Here is a 21,572-nt window from a genome sequence, read left to right as displayed (position 1 = left end):
TTCATCATCTTCAGATGAGAATCACTGGGCCCTGATTAGAAAGAAAGAGAGAGCCAAAATGCCCAGAAGAATGAGAAGACAAAATGCTTCAAACACTCAGCCAGATGGGTATTCCAGTAAGGATGTCATTGAACTTGTCCCTATGGTCCCAAATGGGGAAAAGAAGCAAGAAGAAAATGCTGTGCCTGGAGGCCACACTCTAAATCACCGTAGGAGAAGGCTTTCAAAGTGTATAGAAACCTGCCCCCCGCTATCTTCTGTGTCTTCTGTAGAAGCAAAGAGCTCCTTGAGACAATATGGAAAACGTCAGGGCAAGTGCAGCCACGAAAGTGCTGAGCCTTCAGCTTGCGTTAGGCAAGGCAAAGCTAGCAAAGAAGAAAGCAGTTCAGAAAGAGGCTCAGGAAGTGAAGCTCTGTCAGTTCCAGAAAATGGAGCACCTGCTGTGACCTTTGCCGCTCAGAAACCGCCTGTGTTTTACGATTACTTGTCTGATGATTGCGAAGTGTGCAGGTTTGTCTCTAATACAAAAGAAATTGCCAACTGCCATGAATTACAGAGTGGAGGTTGTTGTCCCGCTTCCTCCCTGATTCATGCTGCTAATTCAACTCTAGATATGTATAATCATGCTCGGTAGCTAAACAGCAGCAGACAGTTTGGGTTTGATTTAGACTTAAATACTGAAATCAGAACAAGTACCTAAGACTTGATGGTGGGTTATTTGAAATGAGTCATGTGGCAGTTAGATATAAAAGCCTCTCACGATCACTAAATCATTTTTTTAACAAAAATGAGGAATGCTCTATGCAGGAGAATACTGTCATTTTGAAAGGCTTGCATTCTTGTGGTGGTAATACTGTACATAAACTACACATGATGCCCACTTTCCTCGATTTAGGCCAACAAGTTATATCTAATGTTGAATAGTACCATCTGCTAAGTGCTGCAGTGAACCAAAAGTCTTCCTTGGTTACTTGTGTGGTGTTTTTTGTGTTTGCAACCCCCACCCCCACCCCAGTGTATCTTCCTTAAATGTGTTCTTTGCCCAACAGGAACTGTCATGTGTATCATGCTTCCTGCTATCTGTTTTATGGCACAGTACACTCTGAAGAATGTACATAGCCTCTGTAACATGGCCTCATCTGTTAAGAATGTGTTGGAGTGGAAAATCTGTGCTCTTTTGGAATAGATCAGTCCTGTGCAGCTTGGTGGGTTAAGTAAAAAATGTAGCTTATTAACATTTGTGACAACCCACCCATTGCTTAATTAACATCCTGTTTTTGCTGACTGTCTGGCATTGCCAGAAACAGAGAAGATGTTGAGCACCCAGTGGGCCCTAATACAGCGTTTGCAAGCTGTGCTTTGATTGCCAGGACACACATTGCGCAACTATGGAACAAATAAACTTACTTGTTTCCAGTTTTGCCCTTGTATGATGTATTTCATAACATGAATTAGTGGCCTTTTGTACAGTGTCAGGCAAGCTTACCATACAACCTAGTCTTGTTTCTTTGCATTAATTAATTACTAGTATCAGGAAATGAAGGATTAAACTGATACCCAGAAAAAGTTATTTGTTATGTTCATTCTGCTGCATATCATACAAATGGATTAATTGGTTTTCCTGGATTTAATTCTGGCCCCCTTCATGCAACAGCTCTCATATAAATGTATGATAATAGATTATATACATACATTCTATAAATATTTAATGTTAGGCTATAATGGTGGCAAGAAACCTTCCTTGATTCATTAAAGTAGAGTGTTTCCCTGGAGAAACAATCAAAGTAGGCTCTTTTCAATCTAATACTGGAACATTAAATTGGTAAACAGAACATATGTGTATCTGAATGCTATAGATTTTTTCCCTGCTCAAAACTATGACAATGTCACGCTATAACTTTGGGGTGAAAATAGTATGTTCTCATACATATTATTGATACAGAGAAGAAGTGCCTGCAAAGAATAAAATATCAGAAAATGTAGTTGTTGTTGGGGTTTTCTGATGATAGATTTGGCTTCTTTATTGACCTAAGACTCCTGTACTCCTTTAGAGCACTGAAATGAGTTTTGAATTCATTAATTCCATCAAATGTTAGTGAATAGACCATATAGCTAACATGTAACCAGGCCTACCACATAATAATTTAAAAATTGGTAGCACAGGGCTAAGTATTATTATTGTTATTGTTATTATTATAAGATGTATCTTCTCTGGTGCTGGAAAGAAAATAACGATGGTGCCAGGCTAATTTCCCTAGGGAGGGAGTTCCAGCGATGAGCAGCAGCAGTATTTGCCACCCCTCTCACCTCCCTGAGGGGTGGCTCTTGCAGAAGGGCCTCCTGTGCTGATCTTAGGGGGTGGATAGGCATGTATGGGTGTAGATAGTCCTTCAGACAGAAACATAGAAACAGAGAAAGTCAGAATGGACCTCCTTGGCCATCTAGTCTGACCCCAGCTCCAGCTGACTCTGCTCATGACATGGCTACCATGTGCATGTCCAACCTGTCCTTGAACACCCTCACTGATGGGCTCCAACCACCTCCTGTGGAATCCCATCTCATACCCTAGGTGTCCTAACTGTTAGGAAGCACTCCCTGGCATCCAAATTGAACCTTGGTTCACTGCGCTTTGCTCCATTGGAATGCGCCCTACCCTCCTCCACAGGAGAAAACATATCTCTATCCACCTCTGTGTGATATCCCCTCATGTACCTGTATGTCGCCAACAGATCCCCTCGGAGTCTCCTCTTCTCCAGGCTGAAAAGACTCAGTTCCCTCAGTCTCACCTCATATGGCTTCCCCTGCAATCCGGCCACCATCCCTGTGGCCGTACACTGCACCAATTCCAACTATATCCTTCCTGTAATGAGGAGCTCAGAACTGAACACAATACTCCAGCTGTGGGCACCAGAGTAGTATAGAGTGACAGTAATACCTCTCAATCTAGAAGCCGGGCCCCAAGCTGTTTAGGGCTTTATACATCAAAACAAGCACCTTGAAATGGGCCCAGGTCACAACTGGTAACCAATGTAATTCTTTCAGAATCTGTGTTATATGGGCCATTTTAGGAGTGCCAGTCACCAACAGAGCAGCCCAATACCAGTTTTGTATCACTTGCAATTGCCGGACCATCCTCAACGGCAGCCCCACGTAGAGTACATTACAATAATCTACTTTGAAAGTTATCAGAGCAAGGATAACTATCTGTAGGTTCCTCCTGTCTAGGTAGGGGTAGAGCTGGAAAAACCACCATAGCTGGAAAAAGGCACTCCTGGACACTGAGTCTGATTACTGCAGTAATTTTTGAAAGGCTTTATGGCAGTTTTTCATAAGTACAGTTTGCTTGCAACTCGGATGTTCATACCTTGGGGACTGCCTGTACTCTAAAAGGGGTTAAGAAGGTACTAAAACAGATGCAGTTTTTGTAAAAGTTGAAATAGCACCCATTGCCTATAAAATGCTGACTTTCCTGTGAAGTGAATTAATGGGTGAGAATAGAAGAGATCCTTTCCTGTAAAATGATTATAGGTATAGATTTATTCTTTTCTAGACCCACTCAAGCATTCAGGCAGTGAGAAGAGGGGCAAGATGGAGCAGCTGCCCCTGTTCACCTAGCGCTGTTCTACATAGACTGGGCAAAGGAAGAGGGCAAGCAAATAGACAATAGCAAAGAAGAGGTAGGCCTATTCAGGGACCTTGTCCAAGATTCCCCCCGAACTTAGAAGGGGCATTTGGAGCCTTTTAAAAACTTACAGCTTTCAACTCATGGCCATTTCACATTGTCAGCAGGAGTCATATCCATGGCATATCAAAGTCTGAATGGAAGATGACACAGTCAAAGTTAAAGACACAGATAACCAAGGATGCCCATTTTTCTAACTGATAACATTTAAAAAGTAATTTTGATGTAAATGAATTATGTTTAGTTCAGATTCCTAAATATTATTACTTACTTTAAAATAGAATCAGAATGTAATATAAACATGCTAAGGTCTACATGCATAGTCTTTGACCCTATGTTCTCGGAGTTCTATTCATGATTCCTGTCTCCCTGATAAAGTAACTTGTTTCCTGAAAGGCAACGTTTGAGAGCTTCAGCACCCTCTGGAGACAATCGGCAAAAATTTGGAGGGAACTCACTGAACTATTTAAGTGCCTTTCCACTCAGACAAGAGCAAGTTTGGATACAGGCAATTATCTTTTAAAACTGAATCCATAAATTTCTGTGCAAAGAAACTCACAGAGTGACTCTGCAGCTCCCAGAGCATCTAAAGGACCATAGGATTTTTTGGAGCCTTAGCTTCATTGTCAGAAAACAACTGCAGTGTTGAAAATGCAAAAGAAGCACATCAGCTGCTTCTCCAGGATTATAAAAGACAACTCAGGCCAGGGGGGCACTTTGGAGGATGAAAGAGTAGGAGATCAGCACCACGAAGTTATAACATATTCCATCGATGCTTCAGACTACTTTTCTCTCCTCCCAAACACACCATATTTAGACTGACAAAAACCATCTAGTGCTTTGTAGGGCAGGAGGAGCAGAAAGGTAAGATTTGCCTCCATGCTTTTCCCACTCAGCAAAATTTCCCTGTACTACTCTGAGTTTGGAGAGTTACTTCCTTATTGGATTGTGTCCTAACTAAACAGAGACAAATTTTGAGGCCAAATAACATAAACCATGACAAAATTAATCATGTGTCTTTTATTTATTATGATGCAAACTAAATTAATTAATCAACTAATGAATTAGTTAATTAACTAAATATTAATACAGTCAAACCAAACAGATGAACTTTCATTTTCTGTCACATAGGGAATTTCTGTTGTAACCAGTTAACTATAGTATTAGTTTATGGAAAGTTTAGGGCAATTTAAAAAAATTCTGCTTCTAAGTGTAGATTTTTTAATGCAAAAGGTATGGGACCTGCATGGTCAGAATTTTTGGATTGTGATTATATTAAGGCTCTATGTATCTACATACCCATTCAGGGAATATATGGATTACGAAATCGGAATCTTTAATCAATCAACCCTGCAAGTTCCACAAACATGGAAGCTGAAATATGTTAAAACACTTATTAGCTGCTTTTCCAAGTCTTACATGGTATGGTTAAATTAAATATCACTTTATTTTTTAAAAAAGAGTGCCAGAGAATGCTGATAAACCAACCAAGGCAAAAGCTTTATGGAAAAGATACACTTTATACCCAATCTGAAATTACTATAAAGAAGGGGACCTATGCACCCCTGAGGGAAGATGAAACTCTTGAAGCAATTCACTAATGTCACTGCTTCTAGCTATAACAGTCCCCACTGTAGAGTTGACACATAGCAGAGTCAATAGACAATTGAAGATGACACGGGGCACAGTTTAAAGAGTATGTGTTAATCTTCCAAGGAGCTTGTTCTTGTTCATAGGTTGCACAGACTAGATTGTGTGCTAGCCCCATCTTTCCCAAACTCTGTCAGAACAATAGCATCCATTGCCATGACTTGACTTTATCTGCGAAATGAACAGGAAATTGGACACAGTGAGCCTTAAAGGGTTCAAGCTGTTATGTCCAGAGGCTACACCAAAGAGACTTTTAACAACCCCAAACAACCCTACTGGATGACATTTAGCCAGCACAGCAGTAGTGGAATAAATCTTACCCTCTTTGAGACCATTGATGCCACAGAATAAGTTCAAAGAAGCATTCTTATCTGTGCTCCATCTATTTTTTACAAGTCTTCCACTGGTAGCCTTGTATTAATCAGCCCTGTCATTTCATCACACTCAACTCTTCAGAATATCAAAGAACTGACACAGCTTTGTGACTGGGTTAAGGTCCATCGGTTCATTTCAAACAGAGATAATTCTCAGGCTGTGAGAACTGCTCTGCCATTCTTGCATGCTGGCACCCAAGATGAGCTGTCCAGGACAAGATATATTTCTTTTAATCATCCCTCTATGTATCGCCTCAGGAGGTAGTAAGCATATATAGAGAAAATGCTGGAAAATCTGCAGCATGTTAATTTTTATCACCAGTAAGTTATTTTATTTGTTAAATTATCAGAGAACAAATAAGAGAAAGATTTATGACTCAATGATGCTGATTCAGCTAAAATCAGGCTTACCTGTTTTGCTATTAGGGAAGCTACATGCCTGCATTGAATCAAAAGTCAATTTGTAGTCTGTTTTCTGATAGTCATAATTTCCTTTGAGAAGAAATAAACAGGCAATAAAATACTTGTTGAGAAAAGAGATGGGAATATGTGCTATGCAGCTTAGTTTGAACATCAGATGATTTAACTTGCATACCAAGCCTGTAAAGGGTACAGGCTTTTTCAAAAGGTAGTGAAGTGTCAGGAGTTTATTTAAAAACAGAGCTCTGGCAACACTGACATTGCATCTGCTTCCTCTTGCTTTTCACGGGAACTAATCAATTAAGTTGTGTGAGTGTGGAAAGAATGCTGGATTCAAAATGTACGACACTAGTGCCACATCTGTTTACAGTTGCCTCTTACTATTTATTTAATGCATTTAAACACCACCTTTTTCCTGCAAGGAACCAAGGTGGCTTACTTAATTCTTGTCTTCATTTAAACCTTACAAGAAGCTTGTGAGGTAATTTAGGCAGAGCATCAGTGACTGGCCCGAAGTCGCCCAGTGAGCTTTGTGGCCTTTGGGAACTAAAACCCAGATCTCCTGAGTCCCAGTCCAGTGCTCTTACTACCCTCACCACACCAGCTCGCTGCTGTTCAGTAGTTAGTAAGGAATTGACTGCACACAATTTACCTTTAAGCAATGCTGTTGTTACTGTTAGAAGCTGGGGACAGAATGGAGGAGCCAAGCTCTGGTTCTGGACAGGGGCTACCCTACTTGAGTTTTAACAAGGTTAGAGAGGTAATTTAGGGCACTGTTCCAGATAACTACTCTGGATATATCTGGTCATATGTTCGCCAAGTCAAAGCACAGTTTATAGCAGCTCTCCAGTAGAGAGGAGCCAAGACAGCATGGAATATGTTTCAAATTCTGGAGGTTGGAAGTAGGCCAGAAATTCTGTTGACATTATTTGACACCCCAGTGCAACTCCATCTACTTTTATTGGGTTGCTCTGATATTCTGCAGACTTACTGTTCTAGGAACCACATGAGAGGGATAAAAGCCTTCCATGTAGTGCAAAAGACTGTTCAAACAGAACTGTGTACTTTGTGAATGCAAATCTATTGTGTCACAGTGAAGTGGTTTAATTAAGGGGGGAGGGCATTTCAGGCTACTGTACATGAGTCCGTCTACTATCTTGCTTGACTCTGCTTTATGGAGATTCATAACTTCCATTCTTCAGAACATCTAGTCTGAATTGTCTGCTTTCCTGTGTAGTAAGTACATCAGTCAAATAGGCAGAACAGGAATATGAAGTAACTGTATTGCTAGCCCATTGAATCTCCACTCTCTCAAACAAATGGCTTTGATCTATGGAACTTGCTACCACAGTGTCTAATAGAATCCTCAGATAAACCTGTGGGTTACTACTGTTAAACACTGCCAACCGAAAAACCAAAGCTAAAACAAAACAAACAAACCCCCCACTGTACCTTGTAGACTCTTAATAGCTTGGTTCCTGTTGCATAGGCATGGGGTTGACACCATCAGTAGGCACAAATTTGATGTTTATTAAGGAAATTAGTCACAAGTCCTGATATTTAAAAGTCTTTGCCAATTAAATAAGCTTTCTGTTTCTCTATTTGGATATAAGCCATATGTGCCAAGAATGCACATGTATACTGTCCAGTCATCACTGCCACTCATCTCCTTCTGGCAGCAAGAGCAGCTAAACCCACTAAAAACAAGGAAGGGATTGTCCTGTTACTGTATATCCAAATCAAGACTCCTGGTTTGTTGCTTTTCTAGGAAGACTGTAGCTAAGGTTTGGAGGTGGTTTCCCTGTTTGTCTAGGGGAGCGACAAGTCTTGCTAGTTGCTGCTTTCTTGCACCACTCCCACTGCTGGGAGGAACCAGGTGAGAATGATCAGGCAGTGTCCACAAGCGCAGTGTCTGTCAGTGATAAACCACACTTCTCCGCACTTACAATTTATTGTTAAAACTGCAGCCAGTGGCCTTTCTTTTAGGCAAATTTCCCAGCTTTCACTCCATCCAGCCACTTAGAACAATGGACTATATAGCAAGCAGTTTCCCTTTGCCTCAAGCAGTTCCTTCAGCTTTTAGCTATTATGATGTTTCAGATAATTCAAGATGTCTTGCTGAAGTTTTTCGCTTGGAAAGATTGTCACTTGAAATATTCTGGTGGTGGGCTGCAGAGTAAAGGGGTTACACATGCCAAGGAAAGACTCAATCTGTTATGCTATCCACTCAAGGTAAATTGCAAAGCCCACAAAACACATGAGACTTTCTAGCATTCCCCAAAATTCCAAGGGATCCTGTTAGCAAGGTGGATGAATTGAGGATGTGTCCCACAAAGCATTCTTTTTCACAAGTTCTCGGATTGTTTTTTATTTGTTTTAGGGTGGCCATGTACCTTTGTTTTATCCACACTTGGGAAGATGAGGGCAGCTCAGAGCTACATGAACATTCCCTTAAAAACCTGGTGATTCTGTTGCAAAGGGTGTTTCCTAGCTTTACCCCACATTTTAAAAATAGTTAAAAATATAGTGCACAAAGGTGCAATGTGGCGTATTTGCTGTGTCATGCAAACAACCCATGGGGAGAGGGCTGGGTTCAGGTGACATGCTAAACCACATGACTTATAAACTACCATGGCTTAATGTTTCGTGCAAGCCCAGTCAGCAAGCCTTTCCAGTTAAGTGATTCACAGCTGTCAGACCGTACAGTGTTTCAGTGAAATGTTTGGTCAGCAGTAATACGCTGTAATTGCTTTGCTTTGTCTTTCCACCCTCTTTTCCTTAAACATTTCTCCCCTTGTCTTTAGTAAGTGTACATTCGCATTTGCTTTATGCTGGGGATTTTCTATTTGGAGGAAACTCAAGATGAAGCTTGAAGCTTCACAGTTTAAAAAAGCATTTTTGTTCTTTGTCTCAGAGAATATGGCAATGAGCTTTTCAAATGTTTGTTCTCAGATTTTTGAAGAGCATAACTGACAGCCATTTTGTTTGTTTTAAGCTTAGTCACTGTAGCCACACTGATTAACTCGAAAAATGACAGGTGCTGGTTTCTAACTGAGAAACCCTACTCCTCATCCAAAGTAGATTATTCCATTCTTCCAGAAAGGTATACTCTGCAAACATTCTCAGAAGCACTCCCTTCCCAGCTTGCTTATAGAAAGGGAAACCATCAGAGCTGATGGGATTTAAGAATCTCATACTCTAAATTCAGTGCTGATATCTGAAAATGACCCTGAAACTTGGGCTGCTGAAACACAGTTTAAAAATAAGCAGCAAGTCTACACTCTCATTTTTTGTTTAAATTTAGGTTTAGAAATGACTTTGCATAAAAAGCCTTGCTACAGTTGAGTGCTTTTTTTAGTGAAGCACACCCTGTAGAAAGCAAAGTTGAGTCTGCAATCCAGTACCCACTTACCCATGAAGCCAATGGGACTTAGCCTCTGAGTAGATATGTATACTCTTAGCTACTATTCCTGTACCAGAGTTGTGATCCACAGCATAGAAGTGTACACATACAAAACCCATTAAAAGGTTTGTTGCAGTTCAAGAGAACTCTAGAGGAAACTCTGTCAAGGACCAGCATATACACCTGTTTCTTATCCTCCAGCTGTTTTCTTGAGCTATGTTTTGCAGAATGAGGCAGAGAAGAATTATTAAGATTTCAGAATACCGTAAAATGTTCCTGTACCCTCATGAAGTGTTTCTAGAAGCCATGAATATTGGCATGTGTATTCCTGGCATGACTGTTAGCATGCTTTTTCTCTGCCCTTAAAAACCTGTCTGTGGAATGTGACTAACACAGGAGAGGCAATCTATAGATCTTCATGGTTACCATAGCATATCCTTATCCACAAGAGGGCATTTATATATATATAGACTGGTTGCAGTAACAGACTGGTTCTGCAGCCCAGGCTACCTTTACTCTTTAGTAGTGGTAGCTGAGGAACTCTATATGAAGGCACAAAACACAGGACATCATCCTCAACAAGTTCGGTGTATTCTTCTTTGTATCCCTTCCACTCTTTGGAAGGAGCGCGCCATCTTTCTGGTGGGTGAGAGGCAAGCCATTTGTCAAATGTTCTTAACTGGAACCAACCAGAAGGAGAACCTGCAGCCCTGCTGCTCAGTGTCTGAAGACTCAAAGCACAATCTCCTCCTCCTTGCTGTATGCCGTACATATACACATTAATTCCCAGTGTCCTTAGGCAAAGTCTATCATTCTCAACCGATCATTTTATGGGTAAATAAATTACAAGCAAAGCAAAAATAAACTGGAGACAAGAGCACTTAATACATTTAAAGTTGTTTCCATAATCATTTCCTCTGGACATTATTTCTGTTGCACAGTGTTAGGTATTCTCATTACATGTTTTTAATTTATAATTCAGTCAGTGTTTTGTGTTAAGTGTTTCTGCTGAAGAATCATTGTGATCTGTTCAAAGTGACTCTGTCATTTTATTTGTCTATCCCAGTGGAATTTTAGGATGATATTTTAGCGTTTAAAATAATTTAAAGCAATTCTGACAGTAGTTGAAATGGACTCCTGAGTACCCAGTTTATTTGTCTAAATACTCAATGGCTTAAACACGGAAGTCTGTAAAATAAATTATATATAGCTGGAATTAAAATGAACAAAGCTGTGTATTTCCCCTTTGGGAAATGGCTTTAATTTAAAAAGAAAATGATGTTGCTCTCTTCGTGTAATATTTTACACCGATATAAAAGTTTTATCTAAACTGGCAAGGGGTACAGCTTAAAAGTACTGTGGGAGCACTGACAAAATAATAACATTCACAAGAGTTAATAAGCTGCTAGGGGTGCTTCTGTTTTACACATGGCTATTGTATTACTTTTTTCCAATTCAGAGCTGCTTCACACAATATGGGATTTCCTGCATGGAAAAAAGCACTTTTCTGTGGGAAATAGGGTGAAATCCATATGTAGATTGATTTGTGCAATGCTCTAACATGGGCTTTCTGCTGTTTCCTACACTGAAGGAAACTATTTCCAGACAGGAAATCCATGAAGAACAATTTGGCCTTAAAGGGCAGAATCTGTGGGAGCAGTCATGAGTACACCAGGCAAACTTCCGTTCTTAAATTATTTTATCCAGCAATTTAGTTTCTCCAGAAAATGACTGTGTGGCTTGTTTGGCTCATGTGGAAACTCATTCATCCCCATCTCTTCTCCCCTTTGTTGCTGGGTTTTTTTTATCAGTCCATTCATGGTTGTTACACTGGTAATTAGATTATATCTATGGTAACTTGTGCACAACTTCCATAGATTTATGTTGAATCTGTGCAGCTGTGGGAGGATTAAAGCCACACTTCCAATAATTGGGGCACATTTTTTCCAACTTAATACTGGAATCACAGTGTTTTATTTTATGTTTGAAGGAATTTCTTTTTTAAAAAATGTGTGGGTACAAGAATACATCTTTCAAGGAGGCTTCTCCCTTTCTTTCTGTGTCAGTCACTGTTCCGGGTTTGCTTCCTAATTGGAAGGAGAGAAGTCCAGAGGAGGGAATTATGCAGAAACACAGTAGCTAACTTTTTTTCTGTGGGCTCCTAATTCTGCTGAGTCTCTGCAATGGAAATCAGCAGATTATTCAGATCATGTCAGATGCTGTTAGTTTGAAGAATTACCTGAAACTTCAGGCCAAGATACAATGAGACACCATTCACAAATTCAGCAAGTACATGAATTGCTTTATAAAACTAAATAGCAGGCTCAGCATGAAATAGATTTGTATATAGTAAAAACATGTTCCACCAACATGCCTGTAATCTCATGCATACACCTTAAACATAAAGAAGGGGCCATTCATCTTTGAATCATTTGCACACTTCTTGAAAGTGAGCATCTTGTTTACAGTAACTAAGAAATTAGAGACATTGACGTTAAAATAATATGCCATTTATTGGAATTAAAATGTAGACCAAAGCAATTTCTTTTAAGGCATTTAAATAAGGAGGAGCATTTTCAAGCTAATTTCTGTTTAAAGTTACCATAGACAAAATAAGGGAAAGCTCCAGCCTGTGGGCTTAATCCTGCCCATGGAGGCTTGGGCTCCCTTTGCAGGCCCTGGCTTCTCTGGGAATGGCCACACACTCAGCTGGTGCTAGCAGGAGCTTGTTCAGTGCAGATCTCTGTGATAGCTACTTCAGGGTATTTGGGAAGTGGGTAAGGTTAAAGCCTATCCTTGCTTGCCCCCAGTCCTGATCCGGGTTGTTGCTGCACTGCTACCGTTAACCTTGATCGTGCCTGTATCAGGAGCTGGAGGAGGATGAGTTTTATACTGCACCTTACCCCAGCAAGCTCAATCAAAATTGGTGTCCTGGTACTGCTACTGCAGTTTTTTCCCATGTGTCCCATGGGTCGCCCATCTATGCTGTATTCCGTTTTTAGATTATTTGTCATCTGAAGCCTTTATTGTTACTCCGTGCAGTATCTTTGCAACATTTGGCATATCCCTTACAAATATACATTTCAATAAGTTATTGTTCTTGTTGTTGGTTACTTGGTGGGAAATTATTTTTATTTATAAACTGGCAAAGATAATATAAATAACCTGAGGAATTTTATCTCTGTCCTTTTTCTGGTGCACATTTGTTACTGAAAATAACCACAATTATAAGACTTGCTACATACCCCGAATTCTTATATTTCCAGAATAATCTTTTTCAGGAAAGTTGTTCAGAAACATGTCTATAAGAATTGTTTTCTAAGTTTATTCTTCACAAGCAACTTATTTGCTCTTTTATATTTAAAAGTGTGAACCTTAATTAAGAAGAGTGAGTACAGTGATCCACTTTAGAACTGTTATGTATTGTTTATATCAGGGAGAAAGACATTGCAGTATTTTACATGGGCACAAGTCCCTTGGAACATGGTGGATTTTTCTTTGGATTAACATGCATGGAATTGCACTGTTACTCCTGGTTCATTGGTAACATCAAAACATTGATGCATAAACTACAGACAGGAACTGTGAGTTCACAACCTCCTTCCTTCCTTTATGTGCAGGAATTCTTTCCACCTCTTCTGGTTTGCAGCAATCCACACTTTGTCATTTTGTCTAAATTGCAAACTAAACATTGTTACTGCAAGTCAGAAAAGGCAGCAAGAAATCACAAATGCATCAGGAGTGGAGGGAACATACAACTCCTGAATGCTTGTTCATGTGACATCAAAATATTGGGTTATGTGTGATCCACTCCTAACTTTCTTACATCAAAATCAATGAGACTTAGTACTTATCTCTTTTTTTTAATCCCCAATATACATACTACATACTATTAGTATGCACAGTGTCAAGGAGGTTATTTCTAAGAGCTTTGGCTATGGGGACAAATAGAAATGAAATAAATGATATGCTTTAATGAGGAAAACTGAGTAGCACTGGAGGAAGCTTCGTACTATGCCATGCCTGGGTAATGTGGCAAAGTGGGAGACATAATAAGTGACAAAGTGAGAAATGGAATGCATCTCTGGCATCTCATCTCAAGGGCTGTGCCCCTTTGGGTGCTTTGAATGCCAGCTCTTAGCATGAAGATAGTGCAATGAAGCTTTAGTGTTGCTCACTGGCTTTTGCTGTCCTTCCTGTCAGGATCTGTCACTGTGAGGGAGATGATGAAAGTCCCCTCATCACACCATGTCGTTGCACAGGAACTCTGCGTTTTGTTCATCAGGCCTGCCTGCACCAGTGGATTAAGAGCTCTGACACACGTTGCTGTGAACTCTGCAAGTATGACTTTATAATGGAGACCAAGCTCAAACCACTTCGAAAGGTATGGAATCAGGATCAAATCCATCCAACTGTGGACTGCTGAACTAATGTTTCTTGTCTAATCTGGGTCATTTTATTTACTGTTACATCTGGTATAGGTTACTCCATGTTGAGCTGTTCATTTGCACCTACTGTGATCAGTTCAGTATTTTGCCTTTCTATTCAGGGCCAGGAGTCATTTTGGAAGGCCCTTCACAAATTTGTAGCAAGCCCCTCCCACCCCCCACACACAATACTACCCATCCCATGTATACAGTATCATGAGTTATGAATTAATTATTCTATTTTAATTCTAAAATTAAGTGTTCTACATTTCTGAAATTACTCCATACTCCAGGCTAGGAGATTTGTTCATTTCTCGGTCATGCTCTCCTTTTTCTATTTAAATCTTGTTGAAAGAAGAATTCTACAAAGTTTTCTGATTTTCTTAGCTTTTTGGTTGTAAAGATATTGCCCTGCTGATGTTGCATTGTTTTGATAAAAATGGTGAACTGATTGGTGCTCATTAGGTTCTTGTTAGTAACCTTTGTTTGCTCCTTACCTTTTCGGCTCTGTGATTTATAATTATAGCCAGGATTGACAATATGGTGAGTGATTATGACATTTAAGGTGCAAATCTTATGCATACTCGGAAAAGAAGTCTTCACCTCCTTGCATTCCCCAGCTGGCTGTGCTAGGAACTGCTGGACTTCCTTCTGGTTAATCATGCATTGTATTGTACCTTTACTGACTTTCTTTTAACTCCTGTAAATCTTGGCAGCAGCACTGGCTCCAGCTGATTCTGGTATCAAGGTCCTTGGTTATTATGCAGTTTGCTATCCCTCCTTTTAGTCTATGCACAAGTAACTCTTTGACTGTAATTTTTGAGAGGACATAGGAAGGCACAAATATCTCTGTCTCTCAAACAAGCCCTAGTTTAATTGCACAAGCATAGGCTCCCAGTTCTAGAAGAGGGCCTGGGAACCAGTTCCCTCCCTGTTCAGAATATGGTTGCTTGTTCTGCATTAACACTGCTTCTGCTTTAACAACATAGGGAAATAAGGTTCTGTATATATCCTCAGAGATCGTCTGTGAGTTGGCCTGCATGAGGTTTTTCTTCTTCATGAAAATGGTGTTGCATCCTATCTGTAATATTATACCTTATAATTATTTTGATTTTTACATGTTTTCATCTTCATCAGGGACATTAAAGTATGTTAAACATTCATATTCTTATGCAGAGTTTAAAATGTGAGTTATATGTTTCTTTTTGACTTGAGATCTGTCAAAAAGAGACAGATCCTACAAATCTGATGCAGCCAAAGCTTTTGCTATGTAATTGAAATCAATAAGTGGAAGTCAGCATCCCTCACACCGAATAAACTATTTTGGATTTCTTAACCCATAGAACCAGGTTTTACATGTTTCTTTTGCCTTTCCATGTCATTTCCCAAGTAACATGCACTTTGCTAAGTTCCACTTTCACTTTACTTCCTTAGCATTCCCTTTGGTCTCTACAGTTCAGCCCACTCTTTCAGTCCTTCTTCTGTGAGCAATTCTCGCCTTGTTCATTGTGATTCTAGAACATGGGTCCTCAAACTAAGGCCCAGGCGCCGGATCCGGCCCGCCATGCCCATTTATCCGGCCCGCCATGCCCATTTGGACCCGCCGCGCGCGCGCCCATGCGCGCACCCACCGCCACCCACCTCGCCCCTCGCGCAGGGAGGCAGCAGTTTGCTCGCTCAGAGAAAACGATCTCCAAGCAAGCCACTGCCTCGTGCACCTGCCTCACCTCTCCTCGCCGCGCACACCTGCCCGCCCATGCCTTGCCTCACCACATGCCCCACCCCCACCTCAGTGCACGCATGCAGCCCCCCCTCAGCTCCTCACCGGCCCACATGCACCGCCAGCACCACCTTTCTGGCCCACGACTAGCACCAGCACCTTTCCATTGGCCCCCTGCTGAAAAAGTTTTGAGGACCCCTGTTCTAGAAGGTTGCCTCCTTGCCAAGCACACCTGTGTTTTCTCCCCTAACATCAGTTGCAGGTTGTTGACACCATCTAGTCCAATCCTGTGAGCTTCTGACATTATTATTTGAATGTCATGCATGCTACCCTTCTTGTTAATTGCATTGCTTCCATTATTAGCAATCATTTGTTCTTAGGAAAGCCCTCAGAGTTGTAAATGGAGCCCTTAGGATTCAAAAACCATATATAACCTTCTGTTCCATGAAGATGTCCACATTCTTCAGTCTTTTTGAATTTGTTACCCTGTTAGCAAATTCCCTGTGTTCAGAACTTCCTGCATTCAGAGTTTCCAAATGCCCAGTTACTCAATCCGATTAGGTTCCTTGTTCACTATTTTAAAGAAAGGAGAAACAGTTTCTTTTGCATGTTGGAATGTTAACTTGTACTTTTACTAATAGTGTTTTAGGAAGGTATATTCAGAACTGTATGTATGCCATGATTCCACAGACTGCAGGAAAGAGCAGAATTTACAACTGGCCAGGAACAGCAGGTTCAGATTCATTAGATTCTTGACTTTCATTTATTGCAAGGGAGTTCCCAGCTCTTACAGTTGCAAACTACCCTTGAAAGTATGAGCAATAGCTAGTGAATTGTCAGAAGTGAGAGGAATTGCTGGATACAGTTCCCAGAGTGTGGTCACAGTGTGGAACTTTAGTGCTTCATAAAATTTGCTATTTACATGACTGGCAAAAGCAAACAAATTATAAAATGTAAAATAAGCAGGAGAATCAATGCATTCTGCAAAAACATTTACAGTTTGCAAAATGCTGCTTTTTGTGACATTTTGTGAGAATTTTGTTTATTTGGCATGCAATTCAAAAAGCTGTAGTTATATTTTTGTGCCAAATAATCCATGGTGGTAGAATCCTATGCCCAAATAAGCACCATAGTTTAAATTAGCCTTGGTGGCTTGTTATGAACTGCAGTGTGCACCTGGCACAATTTTCTTAATTGCTTCCCAGCCACAGTTATTATACTGTCTGAATCCAGGTGCCATAGCTGTTGGACAGTTAAGCAACCCTCCAATAACCCTGTAACAGCCCATCGGTTATCTGAGGTTTGCTTTACCCTTTAACATGCCACGCCATCTGGGTTCAGAGAACACAATCAGCCGTGGCCAAATGGTGATGATGCAGATCTCATCCCGCATGTGCTGTGGCTTGCAACAAGCCACCTTGGCTTATATAAGCCACCAGTGCTTGCTTGGATTGTACGAACAAAAATTCATAACCTGGGTGAGTTTGCCCAACATACTAAGGCACCCTGCAGTGAAACTACACAGTGTGGGATGTGTAGTTAAGGCACCCAACTGAAAAGCAGACAATGGATTGTTCTTACCCTCCTCGACTTGTGGACCTCCAGCTATTATTCCAGTGTCCTTTCCAGCAGTTGGAGTCAGGAAATTACAATCTCAGCTGCAAAAATGTGCTAGTTGTAATTATTATTATTATTACCATTATTATTATTTGGCAGTCTTTTCAAGTGCTTTTCAGTTGACATATATATGCCTATATGCAGTCTTACCGTCTCAGTTTCTATGCTTGTTATCTACTCCACTTTACAGATCCTTTTGACAGCTGAAACATGCAAGGGAAGTGACCGAGCAAGACTAGTCACAGGGGACCACCATAAGAACTCACTTGTAGAGTTTTAAAAAACGAACAAAGTTGTAGAATTCCATGGGACTGAAAATTAAAGAAAACCAGTGATGGTCACTCCAAAGCACTGCATGGGTACTGGTGGAGGGGCTATCACTGGAAGCAGCAAGGGCAAAATTGTAAAGAGTGGTAGGAATTTTTGCCATTCTTGCTGAGCAGTTCAGCAAGTATAAAATTATTCTGAACAACATGGCAACTCCTCATAGATTGAAGAACTAACAATGGGTTGTCAAGGTGGCTTGCTGCTGAAAAAGAAACCATCCTGCAGAAAGTGGTCTAGGTTCAGGCAATACAACCACCCACCATGGCTAGCTACGCAGGATGGCTTGTCATGTCTTGAGAGCCAGATTGCCATCTGCCTTGTACAATGTTGTTACTCCTACTGAGCACATCACAAAATTAGTGGAAGCTTGTTTTGTAAACCAAGTAAGGTTTTTTGTCATTGAACTTGGGAATTTCATGAGTTGATCAGCCATTAATACATTCTTCATTTATAACCACATATGCCTTAACCATGGCAGTTATACAAGCTAAAACCTGAACCTATGTGAACTTCATGTTCCTAATTTATCTCTGTAATCTCTATAAACTGTTCACTAATCCTTCTCAGCCATTTGAAGATATCAGATAGATAGACAGACAGACAGACAGACAGTTCCGTGGCTTCCTCCTCTCCTCTTCCATAGCACCAAACAATTGCCTGAATATTCAGACTAGGTAAGATGCATTATGCTGCATCCAAAGAAACCTTCCAGGATGGTTTCTCAAAGAGAAAGCCCATTGGTCCTTGTTAGTCCATTCTTCTGGCTGGATTCTGTAAATTTTGCTGGCAGTACCACAGGAACTTTGCATGCTGTTGCTTAGGTTTAATATGTAGTTTTATCTTCCTGCCATAGATTTATCCTGTTATACACAAACCCCAAAATGCACGAGGCTAGTTAAGGGAAATTTTATTTTGGCATCTAGTCTATAAAGACCCCATAATGTGCAACTTTCCAGAGGGCAGTGCGTGGATGTGTAATGGATACAGTCAGCAAGGCAATGAATTAACTTTCAATCAGAATCTTTGACTTGCCCAAAGAACCTTTCTCCTCATCTGGCATGTGTCCTACACTGAGTTCAAAGAGATAATGGGTATATGTGTTGCCCTAAAAGGAGGAAGCTCCTTAGAGAGACCTTGAAGCCAAAAGATGGAAAATGCACCAGCATACACAAATTTGGTGGTGAACTATATGCTATTGCCACTGGATATTAAGCTACTTAGTTTGCCAAACCCTCTTCTTTGGTGAATTTCAGAGAAAACTTCAATATGCTAGTATGACTGTGTAAATCACATAAATTGTCCACGTAGCTGTTTTCCATTCCTAGTATGTACATGTCTTTTCATGATAGTCTACCCTTTTTATTATGTTAGGCCTGTCTGTACTGTATACAAAATTTAGTACTCTGATAATTCAGATTCTTTGTACAGAAAAAGCTTATTGTCAACTTAAACTCCATTGATTTTAAATCACAAATTGCTTTGTGTTTAGGCAAGGTTACCTGTATCAGGTTTGCATTAAGTACAACACTCTCTCTGAGAAATGATTCTGTTCAGTTTCTATTCATCATAAAAGGATTTTCCTAGGCTTACACTCTCTTAATGATACACATTTCTAAATTATTTTTCAGCCTTTTCACAGATTTCTTTATCAGCCTTGAAGCCTATACATTTTTCATCTTTTAACAAAAAAAAAAAAAGTTAAGTTCCTCCAAAGAGATAAGTTCTAAAAAGAAAGAAAAAGCTGAGTTTTGCCATTTGTACATTTTGCAATATATGTGATTTCTCCATCTTATTTTGCATAAATGTGTTCACTTCTGGTAGCCAAGGGAAGGGAAAGAGCTTTACAGAACGCTGAACTTCTAGACCCTGGCTACTGGACATGTTACTCAGCAAATGTTCTGGCTTCTGAAAGTTCAGCAGGCACTGATACCAGCTAGACTGCTGCACAAGAAATAAAAAAGTAGAACTTGAGCTTTAGATGCTTTGTTGGTGCCCTTGTGGAACTACAGCTCCCCACCACCAAGGACTGAGTCTGGTATATAGCTTTAATGATACCAGGAAACCATCTCACCTAGGTATTTATTTATTGAGGCAGCAGCCTTCATTGATCCCTGTTTCTTTTTCCTATCAAGTGAAGCACATCACCTTCATAGAACAATGCCAATAGGGAACTGAAGAACCTCGAAACAGCCAGAACACTTTTTACATAAACGTCCACTGAGTTGTTACGTATGTCCTAATTCTGTAGTTCAACTTTACCTGCCTGGTGCCCTCTAGATATTTAAGACCTCCACTCATAAGTGTCCCAGTCAGTTTTGACATTTGTGTCTAATAGTCCAAAAAAAGTTGGGGAAGGGTGCTGTAAATCATGGAGTCTTTTTTCTACCCCAGGGAGAGGAATCTGTCATAAGCATGCTTCCCTGCTCATCTGTTTCCTTCCTCACATCTTGATTCTCAAAAAGATTCTCGTCCATTTATTTCAACAACAAACCATCACAATTTTAGAAATAAGACCATGATTCAGTTGCTAATGGTTTACTAGAGGTATATGTAAAAATGCTGTTCTTAGTATTTAGTATGAAGGTGCTGGAAACAAAGCAAATCCTTCAGAAGACCTTGGCTTCAATCCAGATTTAGGCACATTTGACTCAGCTGACATAACTGGAGTTTCCTGCCTTGCTCTCCCAACCCTTCCAGCCTCCTGGAAATGCTATACAGACATACAGAGGAGCCTACTGAAAGAGTTCTGCTGTGGTGTAGGGGGAAGGAGCTAACCATTGAAAACTGGGTGAATAAATCTTTTCTTCTTCTTAAAAACCATGACCTATGTATCTTAGCTGAATTCATTGAGACCTAAGTTAGTTATAGCCAACTTAAACTTCATTGATTTTAATTCACAAATGTTGTGTTTAGGCAAGGTTACCTGTATCAGGTTTGCATTAAGTACAACACACTCTCTGAGAAATGATTCTGTTCAGTTTCTATTCATCATAAAAGGATTTTCCTAGGCTTACACTCCTTTAATGATACACATTTCTAAATTATTTTTCAGCCTCTTCACAGATTTCTTTATCAGCACTGATGCCTATTCTTTTAACGAAAATAAAGCTAAGTCCCTCCAAAGAGATAAGTTCTACACCAAAGTCCAAGTTCTCATATACAGAGTGGACATTTTGCTGACCACCAGCTCTATGTTTGCAACATAAAATAGAAGATGAAATATTGTATGTCCTTCTGCCTGCGCTCTGATAGCCAGTAACCTTACCAGATAATTGAAGTTTGTTTCCACTGCAGCTGACTTTATCATACATTCTTGTATCATTCCCAAGGAATGTTATAGCTGTTAATTACATTGAACCTAAACTCAGATTGTTATCCAACTGTCTGCCTCCATAGTTATCAGAAAAGTAGGCTTTGCCATTAAGAGGAAATTATTTTATCATGATAGATAGATGAAAAAAAAATCTGAGCTTTTATGTTTCAGACCAAAAACACATGCCTATCTTACTTAGTCTCAAAAAAGTTGAAGTATGTCAGACCTTTACCGGGTAAATCTGTACAGAATAGCCATTAAACGGAGTTGTGTCTAGGTCACAGTGTCAGACAATTAAGTTTTGTCACAAATCAGCACTGTCCTATTGTACTTAAGGAACCTGTACGAACCACCCTCTTGCTTGCACAAAGTAGTGAATGAAATATCAGTTTAGCATTTGATCTATTTGCATATGTGCACATCAATGAATGTTTTTGGACTTCTATCTGAATTAAAACTTCCCTTTTATTTATTTTAACAAACTTCTTTCAATCACTAGTCCATTAACAAAACATCAGTTTGAAAACAAATCAAACAATGAAAAATCTATTAAAGTGTTCCAAATATATAAACACAGCAATCCACCCTGAAGCCACAGAGAAGAGCGGGAAGAAAAGGGAGATAGTAAGAAAAGGAAAA

General features: G+C 40.0%; 1 protein-coding gene across 4 annotated transcripts in view; it reads left to right on the top strand.

Moving 5' to 3' along the window:
* Nucleotides 1-21,572, top strand: part of MARCHF1 (membrane associated ring-CH-type finger 1) — a 145,644-nt gene that overhangs the window by 103,695 nt on the left and 20,377 nt on the right. For all 4 annotated transcript variants that reach the window (XM_044430983.1, XM_044430982.1, XM_044430985.1 and 1 more), the window contains one exon: nucleotides 13,733-13,913. In XM_044430983.1, the coding sequence (XP_044286918.1) occupies nucleotides 13,733-13,913 (181 nt within the window). The remainder of the gene's footprint in view (nucleotides 1-13,732; nucleotides 13,914-21,572) is intronic.

This window comes from Varanus komodoensis, unplaced genomic scaffold (assembly GCF_004798865.1).
Source record: "Varanus komodoensis strain SLA01 unplaced genomic scaffold, ASM479886v1 scaffold21, whole genome shotgun sequence".
Lineage (NCBI taxonomy): Eukaryota > Metazoa > Chordata > Lepidosauria > Squamata > Varanidae > Varanus > Varanus komodoensis.
This window is presented reverse-complemented; position numbering and strand designations above follow the sequence as displayed.